The 19,264-nt window shown below is 42.3% G+C and overlaps 1 protein-coding gene and 1 long non-coding RNA gene across 3 annotated transcripts in view; one reads left to right on the top strand and one right to left on the bottom strand.

The window, feature by feature from the left end:
• The window catches only part of LOC112586488, a 40,432-nt gene that overhangs the window by 3,984 nt on the left and 17,184 nt on the right, over positions 1 to 19,264 (top strand). For both annotated transcript variants that reach the window (XR_006552756.2, XR_006641314.1), the window contains exon 2: positions 1,856 to 1,901. This is a non-coding gene — a long non-coding RNA (uncharacterized LOC112586488). The remainder of the gene's footprint in view (positions 1 to 1,855; positions 1,902 to 19,264) is intronic.
• The window catches only part of WNT2 (Wnt family member 2), a 44,014-nt gene continuing 42,581 nt past the window's right edge, over positions 17,832 to 19,264 (bottom strand). The window contains exon 5 of the mRNA XM_006065936.4: positions 17,832 to 18,933. Within this exon, the coding sequence (XP_006065998.1) occupies positions 18,704 to 18,933 (230 nt within the window). The 3' untranslated portion in view covers positions 17,832 to 18,703. The remainder of the gene's footprint in view (positions 18,934 to 19,264) is intronic.

Here is a 19,264-nt window from a genome sequence, read left to right as displayed (position 1 = left end):
ACCAGTTTACATTTCCACCAATAGTGTAGGAGGGTGGTGGTGGTTTAGTCGCTCAGTCATGTCCGATTCTTGGACCCCATGGACTGTAGCCAGCCAGGCTCCTCTGTCCATGGGATTCTCCAGGCAAAAATACTGGAATGGGTTGCCATTTCCTTCTCCAGGGGATCTTCCCGACCCAGGAATCAAACATGGGTCTCCTGCATTGCAGGCAGATTCTATACTGACTTTAGGAGGGTACTTGAAGTTATTTTAGTATAGCCAAATTTATGGAATAAAATTTGAAAACTAGGCTACCTCTTTAAAATGTTTGTCCCATTTAAGACTATTTATAACTTTTACTATTAAGTTCCATCAGTTAGGAACCATCCCATGATAAAACTGTGCTGTGAATTTACATTAATTTTCTAATGAGTAGGATCTGCATTCTTATAAAATTATATTAAAGCCTCTGTTTTGCTGCATCTAAGGAGCAGACAACTCAGAAGACCTTTCAGCATATGTAAAGGCCATAAAACTACTCTTCTCAGATGGTATTAGGCTCAGATGTTGGTCACTGCTGGCTATTATCTAGAAAATACGAGAGGTATGGACATCCTTTCTATATGCTCAAAATTCTGGCTTAATCATATAATTTCTTCACCAAACTTCATTTGGAGTCCTCCTGAGGTGTCCACACACACACAGTGTCTAAATACAGAGCCAAGTAGAATTTGTTGTCCGCTGACTCACACAGGAATGTTGTTTTATAAGGATGCCTAAAGCTAAGTTAAATGGTCTCTGTTAAATGACGTACTTAAGAAGTAATGAGGGAGATGCTGCAGGACCTCCAGAGACTGAGTGCGAAATGAACAGCCCAGGCAGGCGGCTCCTTGTGGAAGGCCAGGAGAGAGTCAGGTGGAGGCTGTGCCTTCCATTTTGAACCCCGGCTTCTTTGACTGCAAGACAGGAAGGTCATACCAGAAATTTATTTCTAAGGTCATCCCAGTTGTCATCTGTGGTTAGTCTGGGGGTCTGCAAGAGTTCATGGGATGGGCTGGCCATGCAGCTTCTGGCAGTGAGGTGTGTATATTCAACTGGGAAGAGGGGAAGTGTCGGGAAGGCTATCAGCCACACCAGTCAGGAAACACACACCACCCCAGTTGTATTAACAGGCAATTTAATAGAGAGAATTCCTAAGTGGGTTCTGGAGAACACAAGGGAAATTCTGAGGTATTACAGAGACAGGAAGTGCAGGAAGCAGCTAGGGGTAGAGGAACAAAGGGAAAAGGTTGGGATCACTAGAAACTTGGAGAAGAGGCCCTGGAGCTGAAACAGGGCTCCTGCCCAGATGGGACTGGTGTCGCTCAGGGTCACAACAAGGCTGGTTCTGGAGTGTGGGAAAACCTGCAAACTGGAAATAGCTGCTGCTTCAGGAAGACCTGCTGGAATAACACCCACGGGAACATCCCACGGAAAAGAGCAGTCTCCCTCTGGGCGCCTCCTTCTGGAAGAGCCTAGCAAGGAGCAGCTGGTAAAGCAGAAATATTGTTTGCAGCCTCAGCCTTGTGCCCCAGCCAGAAGGGTTGGCTTGGAGCTGAGAAAACTGTCTGGTAACCAGTCCTAGAGGGGCAGCTCAAGCAAGGGATGTAGTTGACACAAAGTAGTAATCATGTCTACCGTGTCCAAGCATCCACCTTCTATCGTTTTACCCAGCTCGATCATAAATCCTCTCAGGCATCTTATGACATGGTCAGCATTGTTATTCACCTGTGACCAAGGAAGAATTGAAGTCAGAGAGGTTAAATAACGCCCCCTGTGCATGAGGGGCATAATGGGGGTCTGGACACGACTGATTGCAAAGCTTTTCTCTTCACAGGACCCAATGTTTGCTGAAAAGGTGCTTGGTGGATACATTTGGAAAGGTGAGTTCTGGCTCGTTTGTGGAGAGGTAGGGGATTTGGGCCTTTCAGGCGATGGAACCAACGAAAAATTTGGAAAATGGCAGTAAAACAGTGGATGCATGTTTTAGAGAGTTTTATTTGGACAGAGAGTGCAAGATGGGTTGACGAGAGAGGAGTCTGGTGCCAGCAAGCCTCATCATGAATTAATTGTGCTAAGTTTGATTGGGGTGGCAGCAATGAGAAAGGAAGGAGAGAAGAGAGATTTTTTTGGAAGAAAGTGAACAAGAATGGCTGGACACAGATACTGCATGAAAAGTAGGACTCAAAATTCTGAAGTTGGGGGATCTAGAAAACTAACAGAAGAGTGACACTGCTTTCAGAAATAGAAATTCTGTGAATTCTGGAGTTTTTTCTTTTAGAATATGACCTTTGCCTGCCTCACTCCTCTAGTCCTCCAATACCTCGGACAGTATAGCGAGCAGAAGAGTCTGGTGTTCTGCTGTCTCACCCTGGGTATCGTCGATAAAGTTGCTAATTTAGATTAGCAGTAACTACGTACTGTGTAGTCAGAGAAAATGTGAGATTAGAGATGAAGAACTAGATTCTACTCTCAATCTGTTGTTATTTGCTATGTATTTTACTTTATCAGAGTTATTTCACAGTGTGACTAGAAGCATTTATTGAGATAATGGATAGCCCTGGTTCTCTGACTTCAGTATTCATCATAATCACCTGAGGAGCTTTTAAGAAATACCAACACCTTGACTCATTTTCAGAGTGTCTGATTTTATTCATCTTGGACCTGATATTATTTTTTTTCTGAGGCTAAGACCTGTTTGGGGTGGGATCCCAAGAGGTGGAGGTTTAGGAGGTGAGGTGGAGGGCGTGGCCAGGACCTGGTACTGTGGGTTGGTTTTTTTTTTTTTTGTATCATCATCTCTGGTTATCTACTATCTGAGTGCTCCCTCATGTGCATTCTTTGTTGACCCCAGAGTGTTTACTAATGCAAACCTCAGGCTCAAGTGTTGTCCCCACCAGAAAACTCACCTGGAACTGGTAAGGAGGGTGGTGAGCATCTTGCAAGAAAAGTCCAGAGAGGAAAAGATCTCTGCTTGCCAGTAGAGACACAGCTCAGTAGGCATTTTGGATTTTCATCGCCTCAACCAATGAAAACTTATTTAAATTTCCCACTGGACTTAGATGACAGCAAGAACCTGTCACTCTTCCTAATGTTATGTGGGTACAGTGGGGCTCTCTGAGAGGACAGGTTTCATGTACTACTGCCATTCTTAGAAGGGCAGCTTAGTCCATTTAAGCGATCCACACTGAGTGGAGCTCCAGTTCACCCAGAGGGTGGGCACTGCAGTGCAATCTAAACTGCCCTTGAAACTCCCTTCTAAGTGTATGAAGACAGTAGACCTCTGCTCACCGGCTCAACACAGCTTCTCTAGTGTGGAAGCAGACTGCCTCCTCTTTCCTGAGCCCTTAAAGGGTGGTTGCTGTGTGTTTCAAAAGGGCCATTTGTACCTGAAAGCTGTGAGTTGTCACAGTAGGAGGCTGGCCTGCTCCGGCTTTCTGCGCCTTACCTGAAAGCAGAGAGCACAGATTAACTTTTTGTTGCTATTGTTGTTTCACTGATATTTATATTTTTTATTTTACATTGGAGTCTAGTTGATTTACAATGTTGTGTTAGTTTCAGGAGTACAGCAAAGTGACTTAGTTATATACATACATATATCTATTCTTCTTCAGATTCTTTTCCCTTGTATGTTATTACAGATTATTGAGTAGTGTTCCCTGTGCTATACAGTAGGTCCTTGTTGATTATCTATTTTATATATATTAATAGTAGTTTGAGATGAGCAGATTGGCTTTTTAAGCTCATGTATCTGAGTACTCTAACTACTATGTATAGAACTGTAGACGCGAATCAGTCTAGAGCAGAATTTCATTATAAGACGAAGTCTTTTTGTACCCAGTCTCAGTTAAGCTAATGCGAAGGCACTGGACTCTGCTAGAGGGAGGATGTAACAGAATCTTTAAAAAATTCTTGTGGCTTATCAGTTTGCAAAAAGAACCCTAGAGGCTTCTGGTAGGTAAGGAATGCCAGACCCCATGATCTTCTTTCGGAGAGTTGAAATTAGAGAAATCTGTTTCTAAGAGTGTGGCATCTGCTGGCATGAGAAAACTTCAAGAGCCCAAAGGGGAATTCCTTATGAGGTGATGCGGGCTCAAAGAAGGGTTCCAGCAAAACATGTAGACGAGGCTGAAGAACCTCAGGACCGACACACCATTGTCTTTGAGGGCAATGACTGACCATGCAGGTGAAAATGAAGAGAGTGATATCCTTGAAACCCAAGTGTGAACTTTGGGTTGAACCAGGATCTGGTCCAGCAAGAGTGTTACCTGAACCTTGAGCTAGAGTCCTTTCAACTTGACAGGAGTAGTGAAGTGACAGCACCTTACCTGAAAAAGTCACAGAAACAATGATGCCAAGGCCAAAGAGACTTACCGGTTATGCTGCTTTAAAAGTACTGACCCATATGGGCTTAGTGAGTCTGTGGGATTCTTGGACAATTTGAAATGGGAACTCCAAGAGAAAGATCCTGAATTTCTGCTAATTAGGATACGTAGATGAATAAACGATAAATTGGGGGAAATATGTAAAGCTAGGTAGGAGGGTTATAAGAGTAATACTAGCTTTCAAGCTCCAGTTATTCATCTGTGATGAGAAGAGGGATAAAGAGTATGGGGGAATACGATTCTCAGTTACATGCTAATATTAATGTGTCTCAAGACAACCAGCTCTCAGGGACCATTAGGCATTTGGGATCTTTTTGATCATCTACAGGAAATTAATGTGAGTGTGAATTTCTGCTGCTTTCATGAGTAGATCATTGTATTTATAAACCTAAAGATTTACTTGAAGACACCTCCTGAGCCACACAATGAATAGAGAGCTATAGAAATTACTATATAAAGATCAGAGCTTTGTTGAATTTAAGAAGCATTTAGAAAGTATTTAATGGGTATTTAATGATTTTCTGTCTTATACTTCAGTTCAGTCACTCAGCTGTGTCTGACTCTTGTGACCCCATGGGCTGCAGCACGCCAGGCTTCCCTGTCCATCACAAGCTCCCGGAGCATGCTCAAACTCATGTCCAACAAGTCGGTGATGCCATCCAACCATCTCATCCTCTGTTGTCCCCTTCTCCTCCTGCCTTCAATCTTTCCCAGCATCAAGGTCTTTTCCAGTGAGTCAGTTCTTCGGATCAGGTGGCCAAAGTATTGGAGCTTCAGCTTCAGCATCAGTCCTTCCAATGAATATTCAGGGTTGATTTCCTCTAGGATTGATTGATTTGATCTCCTTGCAGTCCAAGGGACTCTCCAGAGTCTTCTCCACCACAATTCAAAAGCATCAATTCTTTGGCACTCAGCTTTCTTTATGGTCCAACTCTTTCACTTTCACTTCACTTTCGCTTTGTCGGTAAAGTAATGTCTCTACTTTTTAATATGCTGTCTAGGTTGATCATAGCTTTTCTTCCAAGGAACAAACATCTTTTAATTTCATGGCTGCAGTTACCATCTGCAGTGATTTTGGAACCCAAGAAAATAAAGTCTGTCACGGTTTCCACTGTTCCCCATCTATTTGTCATGAAGTAATGGGACTGGATGCCATGATCTTAGTTTTCTGAATGTTGAGTTTTAAGCTATCTTTTTCACTCTCCTCTTTCACTTTCATCAAGGGACTCTTTAGTTCCTCTTCACTTTCTGCCATAAGGGTGGTATCATCTGCATATCTGAGAATATTGATGTATCTCCCTGCAATCTTGATTTCAGCTTGTTCTTCATCCAGTCTGGCATTTTACATGATGTACTCTGCATATAAATTCAATAAGCAAGGTAACAGTAGACAGCCTTGATGTACTCCTTTCCCAATTTGGAACCAGTCCATTGTTCCATGTCTGGTCCTAACAGTTAGGGCCTGCCTCTGTGATTAACTGAGTATACAAACCTATTGTAAACTGTAACTTCTCTGTCATGTCTATAGCTGTCCTTTTCTGCTAAGTTTTTTTTTTTTTTTTCCTTGACAATAATAAAAATCTCCTCTTACGATAACTAACTGTTGCTGGAACTCCCACAACCATCTTAGTTTTGTGGCTTGGCTAAATATTGGCCTCCAGTATTATAAGAACCAGAGCTTCTACCTCCCAGGTTTCCTTCCTTTGTGATTCTAGAATTTGAAGGTTTATTGTATAACTGTCAAAGTCATTGTAGCTTTCATCACCACCAAAACCACTTCCATTATTAACAAATCTACTGTTGCCATCAAGTTCACCACCAACATGGCTGCTGGCAAAGCCAACAACACTGAAGTTTCCTCCATGACCAAAATTGCCATTCCCTTGAAAACAACCTCTTCAACTGCTGCTAAAATCTTCCGAACCATTTTGCACTGGATGAGGAACTGTCCATCTCTTGCTTGCCCAGGACTGTCCTTATTTCACAGTTACAGCTGTTCAAAAGATTGCATTTCTGAATGACAGCCTTATCCATGGAGTTGTGGTCACTGAAGGTTACAAACACAAAGGCTGTCTTTTTGTCATTTCCCTAGTAATGATTTCAGTCATTTCGTTCTTCCTATACTGCTCAGATTAATCTCTTACATGATGTTCTTCAGTCTTGTCTTCATTGCTACTGACAAAGGTCTTTTTCACAGGTAACTGGGCACCTAATCTTTGAAAACCTTCTCTGAAAAACCTTCTTTGGTTCACAGCTCTTCCATCCACCGGTGTGGCCTAGAATTCATGATGTGTCTGCTTGCACCACGGTGCCATGTGTCAGAACTCAAAGCTTGTGGAGTGCTTGGTGTCCGGATCTTCCATTACCGCCCAATCTGTGGATGTTCCCCATGGCTCCTCGGTCTCTCACTGCTTTTTTTTTTTTTTTTTCTTTTTCTTTTTTGAAGTTCATACCTTTAACCAAGAGTTTATGTGGCTCTTTGGGAGACTCAATTAGACATTATGGCAGTAGAAGGAAGACTGTAACAATGCCCTCTCAGCTGTGGCCACAGGTAGAAAATCACTTCGTTTTTAATATCAGTGGTGATATTTTAGTTTCTAGATGTTTTTAAAATTCTTTTCTTTATCTTTTAGCTTTATCTTTTTCCTTTAAGTACTATGAACCTTATTAATGTTTATTATTCATTTTGAATTTTCTTTTATCATCTCTACACAGATTTGTTTTATAGTCTGTGTATGATAATTTTATTATCTGACATTCTTGAGTATCTAAGTCCATGGTTTATTTTTTCTGTGATTCTCAATCTAGGAGGCTTATTCTGTGGCATGTTTTGTAATTTAGATTATAAACTCAAGTTTGGGGAAGTTTTACCTGGGAGAATCATCTGCAAGCCTGTGGAAAATGTGACCTGCTGAGAGGTTTTGTTCTTGCATCTCTAGGCACCTCAATCTAGAATTTTTTTAAGGTTAATTTCTTGGGTAGGCAATTCCTAGAATAAGCTGTATAAATTCTAACTTCAAAATAAGATGAGGAGAGGCTGGTAATCGTAATTAATTGATTAATTTATCTTTCCCTACACAAATCTTAATACTTAGCAAACAGGTTCCCAGTTGATTCCCTGTGCTAGTGGTCAGATTTGTCCTTTATTGACCCTATAACCCTTTGAAGGTTCTGACTTTATGTGGGGAAGGATTGGATACTGCATCCTAATTCTCATTCCTCACTTAAAGAAGGCCCCAAACCTTGTTTCCTGCACTGACATGACCAATCTTATAAAGAGGGAGATCAGTGAACTTCCACTGAGGCACCAAAACTTGAGTTTTCAGCTTCCTCTTTACTTTTGGCCTTTGGAACTTTCCTGTATTTGAGGGTGGGTGTGGGGAGAATTCACTCACACATTTCGGAGGATGTTTATTTTACCTTACATTGAATTTCTAGACATTTTGTAGCAAGAGGCTTCTTTGGGGGTTATTTCATCTGCCATATTATTAATATCCGAAAGATAAATCTGATTTATTTCACCTACCTTTTCAATGCTGTTTCTCTAACACTGAGGAAAATGCCATTTGGTAGATGGCAAATTGTGCCAGATATTTGTTGAATAAATAATTGTTGAATTAAGGAATAAAGCTCAATAGTATTCATGCATTTTAAAGGAAAAGTCCCTAAGATAGTTTCTTCATCCCCAGGCAGCATTGGTAAGGGTGAGAATTTAGGCCCCATTCTAGGACAATGAGAGGAAATGACATTTAGGGGTGAGTTGTTACCCTCACGATTGTCTATATAATCTACCTAGGGATCTTATTCTGCGATAGTTGTATAAGGGAAAATGCTTACATGTTCAAGAAATATGAAAATTGCTTTTGGACATCATCTCACTCTATTTATTGCTCCAAAAGAATGAATCACATTCTAAGCAGGATTACTTTCCCTAGATTTTATTTACTTATTTATTTTAAGGACCACCTTCTCCATGATCTCACATTTCTTAGCAGTTTTCTCACAAATTAAAATTCATATCTAGGGACAAGTTCTTTTCATCATGAATAAACATGAGTGTAAATCTATTCCTTACACTTTTAAAGTAATAAAAATTCTCCACCCTCTCCTCTCCCCTAATCCATTGTTTAAGATTCCATTTAGACAAAAATTCTCTCTTACTCCCCTACACTCCTCAGATATTTATGTAAAGACTTATTCTTGGTTCCCTTACATTCTGAAGAGAATTTCTTTTGCTAATTTAGCCACCATCAGAAGTAATCCCAACCACAAGGCTGGACTGAATAAGTTGTAGATTAGAAACGAATTGGATGTCAGTTCCAATAATGTGTACTACCCCAGCTCTGCTGGACTGTTTCTAGACCAGAAGGTAGAGAAGAGATCATCTGTTGTTTCTAGAACATTATCTAATGCTCTGCTGCTGCTGCTGTGTCGCTTTAGTCGTGTCGGACTCTGTGCGACCCCATAGACGGCAGCCCACCAGGCTTCCCGTCCCTTGGATTCTCCAGGCAAGAACACTGGAGTGGGTTGCCATTTCCTTCTCCAATGCATGAAAGTGAAAAGTTAAAGTGAAGTCGCTCAGTCGTATCCAACTCTAGCAACCCCATGGACCGCAGCCTACCAAGCTCCTCCGTCCATGGGATTTTCTAGGCAAAAGTACTGGAGTGGGGTGCCATTGATGGTTATACAAATCTTCCCAGTTTGCTTTATGGAGAGAAAGACCACCCATACTTCTTGTTAAACAAGGTAAAAATGTCACTATTGCCTCTAGATGCTAATATCATATTTACAAGCACTTTATACCTTTAAAATATTTTAAAATACAGTCTTACATTTGAATACAATTCTGAAAGTTTTTTCTTGAGTACTGTTGCTAAGAAAATTTTAACCATCTCCCTATTTTAGGGTAATAAGGCAAGACTATTATGAAAAATATTTTAAAAATTGTTGACATGTTAATTCAACCTGAGTAATCAGCATTAGATAGGAATTTGATGAAAACTCTTGAATAAATCATAATCCATGTCATATTTGAATTGATACAGAATATTTTTGAACCCTCTTCAGTTGTGGAGTCAATCTCCCCCTGAGAGAGTAAATAGACTTCTTATGGCCAGAAATCTTATATTTTCTAGAAGACTTTCAAGACCATTGTATTTTATTTTATTTTTTTGTTTAAAATTTTTTTTTATTATTATGTATATGTATTTTAAATATAAATACTTGTTAGATGTGTAACTAACAGTCACTTTCTAGAAGTGCTTTTTTACATGTGACTCTACAGATGATTTGCATCTGGCTTGCACATAAATGAAATCAGAAATCCTCTGGCAGTCCACATGTCCACTGAAAAATATGTCATGGAACCAACTAAGTAGTTTTCACTAACCCACTGGACAGAATACTTCTTGGGGTTTTTTTAAATTTTATTTTTAATTGGAGGATAATTGCTATACAACATTATGTTGGTTTCTGCCATACAACAACGGTTTACAGGGAAGAAATGGAGGTGCAGACATAGCGAACAGACTTGTGGACACAGCAGGGGAAGGAGAGGGTGGGACAAATTGGGAAAGTAGCACTGACATATATATACTAGCTCCTTGAGTTTTAATCAAGGAGCTGGCATACTAGCGAGACCACTGGAGTGAGACTTGGAAATGAATTTTGAGTCCAGGTTCTCTCTCTTATAAGCCTTTTTATGATCTTGAGCAAATTACTAAATCTCTTTGAAACTTTCCTAAAAAAAAAGAGGATAATCGTATCTATATCTAAGGGTGGTTCAAAGGACTAAATCCAACCACGCATGTGAAAGTGCTTGTCAAGTAAGAAGTGAAATCTACGTGTCCCGGGTAGCCCCCCGCAAGCCTCTGGGCAAGGGCATGTCTGTCTTAGTCCCTGCTGTGTTTCCAGTATGTAGCGTAGAGGTTGACTCACCGGAGATGCTCAGTACAGACTGATGGAATGAATAATAATTGTTCTTCCCTGAAGATGATTCAGTGTCTTGCTTACATCACAGTTCAAAACTGTGACATTTCTTTTGTTTTCCCATGAATAAAATGAGAAGTTGGGATAAATTATGTGTACGGTTCCTTCCAACTGTGGTGTTCTGTGATTCCGTGAATTTTAGGAGAATTTGTGCTGCTCTCCTGAAATCCTATGTCCATATGACAGAGCAACATAATTTTCAGAAACTGTTTAATTCTGTGTCTACAGTATTCAAACCAGAGGGATCATCTTGACCCAATCAGTCAGCTCAGAAAAACATTGATAAATGAAAATCACCAGTAAATGATGGATTAATAGCCAGAAGACATATTCAGATTCATTTGTCTGTATAGACAGTCTACTGAGTAATTCTTACTCCAGTTACTAAACACTGTAGAGGAGGAAAATTTCTCATCTGTGAATCATGAGTCTAATAAAATCTCTAAGGGCTGGTGTAAATACTTTAAAAAACACAAGCGCTTGTTATTTCATGAGAGTTGTTGAGAAGATAAGGCATTGTTTATAGTTACGGCAATATATAAGAAAATTAAATCTCTACTCCTTTCTTCTTCTAGCTGTCCTCTTAGGCTGGGAATATTTGCCTTGATTAAGCACAATTCAACAGTGACGACTTAGAGTTCAAGGCCTTTCATGAAGTTTTCATTACTGTTGGAGAAAAATGGTCAAGGGGCAGACTCCAAAGTTTATGTGGGTGGGTAGACTTTTGGAGACTACAATTCAAATTTCTTTTTCTGTATTTCCTGATATTGGCTTGGCTGGTGTGCAACCTCCACCTGTAACATGAAGCCCCTAAACACTTACAGATGGGTTTGCCAAACTCCCCAGCCTCTGCCCAAGTAACCAGTACAAGCAAGCCAGCCAGTGGATACTGGATGCATCTTCATCACTGAAGCATTTGAATTGACTTTACAGGCAGTAATGTGATTCCTCTCATGCATGGAACTTAGGAAAGCCTATGATGCTATTAAGATAGGATTGTGTGGACTGCCTGGGGAAATCCAGAGCCTGTGATTGAATTACAGGGGCTTTCACAGGGTTAGTCAGTACTCGGAAATTACAAAATCAAGTTGAGTCCAAAAATAGTCTAAATGGTAGATTGATCATGTTGATCAGATTTTACCCATGCTGTATTATCTAAAACTGGATCATAGCATGGAGGAACAGACGAATAGTTCTTTTGTTCACCCAAGTGGTTCTCATCTGCTCTCTACTTCTTTGTGTAGCTTATATGTAAATCCAGTTTGACCCAAGAAAAATAGTCAAGTAAAAGAAAACAGGCTTTCCATATCCTTCCTTTAGCCAATTGTCATCCTACCCAAGTTCTCCAGTCAGCTGGGATCATGCTTCATGTTGTCTATAACCAGAGTCTTTCTTCTTCCACTCTGCCCCACCTCACATCCAGCACATGTTGGCCCTTTCCCACCTTCGTTGGCAAATGTTGGACAGCTTTCTGAATGCATTCACTTCACTAAAATGTCACCCCGCAAGGCTAGGGTACTTGTAATAAGGACAACTGTGTGTTTTATAATAGGTTCTTGTGTTTGTGTGTGTACAACGAACAACCTGCAGCTGGCACCCACCCTGGTCTTCCACTGAAATTTTTCACTATCTCTTGGCTTGAAACTCAGACTTCCTTCATCTTGCCATGCCCCCTATTGGACTTTACCCCTCTCTGTCCTGAGAAGCTCAAAATTACTCAGCTATGTTAGGATGAGCTAGAACATTCTCACTCCTCCACCTTCCGGGTCATATGTTGGGGCTTTTTATTCCTGTGTTGTGAAACTGAGGAATCCCTAAGAAAAATTCTGCTTCCAGCTTCTAAAACCACATTATTGTTTCCCCTTGCTGACCTTTTATCCTGCCTTTGATTCCTGTCGGCAGAAACCCAGGAGCCCCGTGCTTTCCCACCCTCCCAGGACACAACAGCATAGGTCTAAGTGACCCGCAAGTCCCAGCCTGGCTCATCCTGTCTCTGTGTTGGGAAGTTCTGTGACTATACCCTGTCCCAAATCTCCCTTCCCAGCTGGTCTGTTGTATTAATACTGAGCATTAATCCCATTAAGATAAGACTCCCAAGGAGATGTTCTACCTGACAATGGCAGGAATATGTGTGACTTCATTTTAATAAGATGCCTTAAAATGCTAGACCCTCAGTTCTCAACTGGAAACCGTTTCACTGTCACCTCCCACTCCCCCCACCCCCGAGGGCATCCGACAGTGTTTAGAGACCCTGCCAGTTGTCGCAGGTGGGAGCAGGGGAGTTGCTCCTTGCATCCAGAGATTAGAAACCGGGGTTGCTTCTAAAGATCCTACAATGTACAGGACAGTCCTCTTGTACAAAGGCTTAGATAAAAGGGGAATTTCGTTGACAGTGTCTGGGCAAAAAATATTTGGGGGAAATGCCCTTTGAAAAACACACACAGACACATGTTTTGTGTTGCTACCTCTTCTTCGGATCATTCAAGTGTGAGAGTTTCTAGAAGGAATGATGGAACTCTAGAGGGACCAGGCGAAGCCCAACTAAGGGGCTGATCACCTTGGAGTGCGTGAAGTACTCTCAGTACCTTGCTTAGGTCACCCCAAAACATAGTTCATCAGGGAAGAGAAAATGCGGGGAGGGGAAGATTTCCCTTGCTCTGGGAGAGTTTATTTCCATTTTCTGAGCTTTTGCTGCTTGTATGTTAAGTGGCACACACAATCCAGATGCACAGATTTCAGTGAAGTCGTTAGAGATCTTATATGTTTTTAATTAAGCTGAGGGAAAAAAACAACAACATGTTAGCCAAGAGCAAGCACTGATACAGACAACAATAACAGAGAGAAGTTGATGGGGCGGGGTCTAGCTGCTGTGCTACCACAGCATGCTGGGACTGAGAGGCGGTGAGCACTTAGATGACACCCCCAGGAGAACACACGTGAACATCTGGAATACTTTCTTAATCTAGAATATATCTTACCTGTGAACTCACAAGCTAGTTATCATAGTAAGGTATGCCTTCCCTGAAAATCTTTACAGATTGAAAGACACCTGTTAATCAAGGTGTTAAGTGTGATCCCAAGAAAAGACAAGGGAATAATTTCCATAACTTCTTTTCACCAGAGGGTTTGGCAAGACTATCATGCGTTTAGAATAACAAAGTCAACACCGAAAATTCGCTTTAATGTTTTGATTTCACAGAAAATGTAGACTTGTAAATAACAATAGTTCTTTGTAACAGTCTGCCTGACACTTTTATTAGCTTTTGGACGTGGGAGGTTTGGCTAAACAAGAATCTATGTGAATATCAGGGGAAAAAAAAACTAGATCTTGAACAACGATGATTTAGAAAAATAATGATCATGTTGGGCTTTGCAAGCCACCTGTCACCTTGCTGATCCCCAGAAAAATGTAAAGAACATTCTCATGGATGAGTGAAAGTTTTCTCTGCCTAGGTAAGGAGGAGGTTAGAATCAGCACGCCTTAGTTGTCAGCTTACAGCAGCGGACCGCTTTGCAGAAGGTCAGTGCAGACCTGACAAGAGCAGTTTACCGGCTTTGGAACTGGGACGTCTATTTGTTGACAGTGCAACTCTTGCTCTTAAGATAAGGAAACTCAGGTTGAAGTACAGTAAATAGACAAAAGAACGGTTCTGGTCCATTGGATACCTCTCTGAGCCTTTATTTTGAGAGTGGGCAAGAGGGGAGATGAATGTTCTTTAGCTGAGCAAGACATCAGCCCTGGGCCAGCCTTTAATAAATGAGAAGTAATAACAATATCCTGGCCTGAAAATACCATCAAACCCAAGCACATGTACAGTCACGTTGGCTGTCCCAGAGAGAGAGAGGCCTGCTGTAGGTCTTGTAGAGTCAATGTAAGATTCTTTAAGAAGTTAATAAGGCCAAGAAATGCCGATGTGAAGTTAGATTTTTCTGACTTTAAAGCTACCTTCTTTGAAAAAGAAATATGATACCTGATATTTTCAAGCTTTGTAATGACTCCTATTAAAAGGCAAGTGGTTGTGACAATTGAAAACATCTCTTGAAATTAACATTGGCAGCTGGGAGCAGAGCTGGACACCAGGTATGGACAGCTGAGCAATGGCCTGAGGCTCAGGGCCTCCAGATGCCTAGAAGTCAGTGCTGGGAGGGGACGGGTGTAGCAGCAGCCGGAGGCTGGGGGCTACCCACCAGAGCTGAAAAAGCCGCGCTCCACCATTGCCAGACTCAGCTGGTCTCTTGGCAATAGTTACCTGGCTCTTTCCTTCTCACTTCTCCTCCCATGATCAGGCCATGTGCAGATTAAATTGCCATTTTTGGTGGATCTTCTGGGATGCTGTGTCCAATCTAGTGACACCCATTGTAAGGCAGAGCAGATGGGCAGTGTTCTACACCTCGGGGTGCTTGTACCTCTCTGCCCATCCTGAAGCAGTTGTGGTCCAGTAACAGGTCAGGGTCCCCATCCCCAAGGGGCACAGAGCCAGAGCCAAGTGTGATCATGGCTCCAGGGGTGCTCGTGCTTGAGTTTAAGCCATTTAAGGAGATAAATTTGTCTCTCCTTCTCTTTTCTTTTTAATATTTATTTATTTAGCCACTCTGGGTTGTAGGTTGTGGCATATGGGATATTTGTTTTGGCATGCGGGATCTTTGTTTCGGCATGCGGGATCTTTAGTTGTGGCCTGTGAACTCGTCAGTTATGACATGTAGGATCCAGGTCCCTGACCAGAGTTCAAACCTGGGGCCCCTGCACTGGGAGCACAGAGTCTTAGCCCCTGGGCCACAGGGAGGTCCCTAACTGGCCTCTTAAGGCAAGGTGTTAATGCTTTCAGAGTGACCGTCCAGGACGCTGTAACTAGAATGCACCTTGACAAATGGTGTTCACAGAATACAAAGATCAGTTGGCACCACAAAGCAAATGAAAAGACATGATCTTGGGCTTAGAAAACTTCCCTTTCTAATACAATTTTTTTATTGAGGGGAAATTCATAAGGGGATTTGACCTGAATGGAGTCTTTCATTGTTTTATTTTGGGTAATCCATGCCATATATTCCCTTAAAAGCCTGGATAATCAAGAGTTTAGTATCTTTTAGAGTCATGAAACATTGATCCTTTACCAAGTGTTAGAAAAAATGAGTTTGAAATTAACTTCACCTTTTAAAAAATTTGGAGAATTTCCCCCAAAGAATGGAGATTTTCTCTTTCATAAGTAAAAGCCAGTAAAAATATTTCACTCTCTTATTTTGCCCTCCACAGTGGCTTAATCTACTGCTGCTTAAGAAGGTTGCCATAGTCTCTCTTACAAATTAGGACAATTTATGTAGCAAGAGGCAATTTATGAGCAAGGGCACATGGACATGCCTCATCCCCTTGTTCCTTATCATGAAGGATACATTTCAGCATAAAAAGAAAGTCAGATCTAAACATGCCATGGATAAACAAACAATGAACATCCCCTCAAGATGTTAAAATTGCTTAGAATCTACCAGGTTAATTCGGAGACAAACTAGTTTCATTTAAGAGATAAAGTGCCTAACTTTCTTGAAGACTTTGAGTGTGTTTCTGTTTGTAGGAGCATCAGGGTAATGACTGGTATTTCTGTAGATCCCTTTACGTCTTTTGATCTCAGTTTTTCCAGGTACAAGCTGAGGGGAACTAAAATGTCCTCCAAAATCCTTTCCATGTCTAACTATATCCATAGATTTATGACTTCACAATTTATCCAGCAGGAAGAGAGGTGCTGATGGTTCAAGCATCAGTGTAACCAAGACTGAGTCCCACTGCTTGGCCTCCCACGAGACCCCCAGGCCCACATTGGACCCAGAGCAGCCACCATGACACTCCACTCCTTCCCTCTAAATCCATAGAATAAAAAGAAGGAATAGCCACTTTGGAAAAATTAGATGGTAAGGCATCTGCCTACAATGCAGGAGACCCAGGTTCAATCCCTGGGTTGGGAAGATCCTCTGCAGAAGGAAATGGCAACCCACTCCAGTACTCTTGCCTGGAAAATCCCATGGACAGAGGAGCGTGGTAGGCTACAGTCCATGGGGGCACAAAGAGTCAGACACGACTGAGCAACTTCACTCTTCTTTAGGATTTGGCAGTGAGGGCAAAGAGATGAATCCTGTCATTTTTGAGAAGGGTGATTGCAACCATGAAATTAAAAGAAGCTTACTCCTTGGAAGGAAAGTTATGACCACTAGACAGCATATTAAAAAGCAGAGACATTACTTTGTCAACAAAGGTCCGTCTAGTCAAGGCTATGGTTTTTCCAGTAGTCATGTATGGATGTGAGAATTGGACTATAAAGACAGCTGAGTGCCAAAGAATTGATGCTTTTGAACTGTGGTGTTGGAGAAGACTCTTGAGAGTCCCTTGGACTGCCAGGAGATCCAACCAGTCCATAGTAAAGGAGATCAGTCCTGGGTGTTCATTGGAAGGACTGATGTTAAAGCTGAAACTCCAACACTTTGTCCACCTGATGCGAAGAGCTGACTCATTTGAAAAGACCATGATGCTGGGAAAGATTGAGGGCAGGAGGAGAAGGGGATGACACAGGATGAGATGGTTGGATGGCATCACCAACTCAATGGACATGAGTTTGGGTAAACTCTGGGAGTTGGTGATGGACAGGGAGGCCTGGTGTGCTGCGGTTCATGGGGTCGCAAAGAGTCAGACACGACTGAGCGACTGAACTGAAACTGAAGGGGCAAATATCATTATGACAAAACACTCCATAAGGTTGATATCTATAAACCTTGGTCTAAATGTCCTGTCTAAAGCAAGGATCAAGAACGTGAAAGCCAAAATATCCAAGGATGAGCAGCATCAGTGATTTGACACAAGATGCCTGAAGGGAATCATCCTGTTAGTTAGCGTAGCTGTGTGAAGAGATCACATTTAGATCTAGAAGCTAACTGGACAGGGCAGAAGGAGTACCTTCATGTATTTCACCTTTCTTTCATCTGATACATTAAGTAGGGCAGGCAGCCTCTCCATTTCCCCTGGATGTCAATTTTTGGTTTAGGGCAGAAGCCAGCCACAATTTGCTTATTGATGTTTCCATAATTACAGCTGGGTCCCTTAACTATAGTCTCCAAGTTATAATTTGTTTGCAATATAATACACTAGAGTTACCAACTTCATAAGCAAAGTTACGTGTCATTTGCTTTAGGTTAGGGTATCTTGTCGTCATATAAGCATCAAATAACACAATTAAACATGACAGGTCTTTAACGGTGTGCTTGAAGGGAGATGAGTACTAGCTGATGCTCCCTTGTGTATGTGGCCAACTTTTAGGCAACTGCTTATGGTAGAGGCTGTCTGGGCATGACTTTGCTTTGGAGACCTCTCTGTCAGCAATTTGGTTCCCTGGTCTTGTCATTTCAAAAGTGTTCATTTTCAAAGCCATTTCAGTTACAAAATTCCATGGGCCACAGGCATCACACCAAGTAGGAATTTTATTCCCCACTTTCCCCCTTATCATGTTGTACAGACACATTTTCTAACCTTCCACTCTCTACACTACTTCCCTCCATCTTCACCCAGTACTTACAGAATACTGCCAGATCATCAGTCTCCTTTTTAAATCTCTTCAAATCTCATTCCCTAAAAGGTTCTTTATATTGAGTGGACAGTAATGCAAAGCAGTCACTTTCTGAGGCTTTTGCTATTGCACAGATTCCAAACTGTACCAATGGACAACAGACCCACCTTGTCACATCAGATTTTAATATGGCAACAAATGCCTTGAAATACATGCATTTGAAACCTGAAGTTTATTGAAAGCCATTTTTCTCCAGCCAATTACCGATTGATTACCCCAGAGGTAGCAGGCTGTGAAAATCACTTCATCAGGCAAAAGCCTTGCTTGGTCTTTTCAAGAATTAAAGTTAAATCAGTGGGGATTGATTCTGCTTTCTTTACTTTACCCTCCAGGGAGAAGTATAGAATTTCTTAACTGTGAACATTTGTTGAAAAACACAGAGGAAGCTCATTTGAGACACTTTTTCTCTCTGGTCATCTGCTCTAGAAAGAGGAAATGTCGAGGGGGGTGGAAACAGTGACCTGGCCCCTCCGCTCCTCTAACAACCTGTTGTGACCAGGAAGAGACATGTCCCAGGATGCCAGAAGTCAGAGAAAATAGGGAAGACTTAGTGTGCAGCGTGTGGCCCCTGTCCTGGCCCCCCAGGGAGGGGGAAGGGGCTTCTGTGCCTCAGGAAGTATCTCCCAGAGAGAACCCAAAGGCCCAGCGTCCTTGCAGATCCAATGGAGTCCTTGCGGGAGGGAAGATGGATGGTAGCCTCCACTGGGGTCATGTCGGAGCAGCCCAGTCGGGGCTCTTCGGGGCCTTGCACGTGTGCACGTCCAGGGCCTCCACGCAGTCCTGGCAGCGCACGGCACAGCACCAGTGGAACTTACACTCACACTTGGTCTTCCGGGTAATGTGGGAGGTGTCGTAGCCTCTGCCACAGCACATGACTTCGCAGCTGTCCATGCCCCGGGAAGTCAGGTTGCACACACGGCCCGCTGTACCCAGGGAGCCTGGAAGACAGGTCAGGGCATGTTACTGAATTAGCATGGGTGGAATACAGCATTCTTCTGAAGGAAGGGTTCCGAGATCATCCTCCAGGACCGGGCCCCAATGCCACCTCACCATAGCCCAGGGCTGGACCACGCAGTGTGTGTGAGCCTCGGGGGCAATGGCAGCAAGGGCCACATCCAGGAAGGATGGACATGAAGCCCTGGGGCTGTCCTGGGCATCCTGACTCCAGCACTCCCACTGTAAGTTGGATGGACTTTTCTGCTTACCCTTACCCAGCCTTGGACTGATGGGCCACTGGATGGCCAAGGCCAGATCAGAATGAAAGAAGGA

This window comes from Bubalus bubalis, chromosome 8 (assembly GCF_019923935.1).
Source record: "Bubalus bubalis isolate 160015118507 breed Murrah chromosome 8, NDDB_SH_1, whole genome shotgun sequence".
Classification (NCBI taxonomy): domain Eukaryota; kingdom Metazoa; phylum Chordata; class Mammalia; order Artiodactyla; family Bovidae; genus Bubalus; species Bubalus bubalis.
Note: the sequence above shows the minus strand (reverse complement) of the source record. Positions and strands in the feature narration are given on the sequence as shown.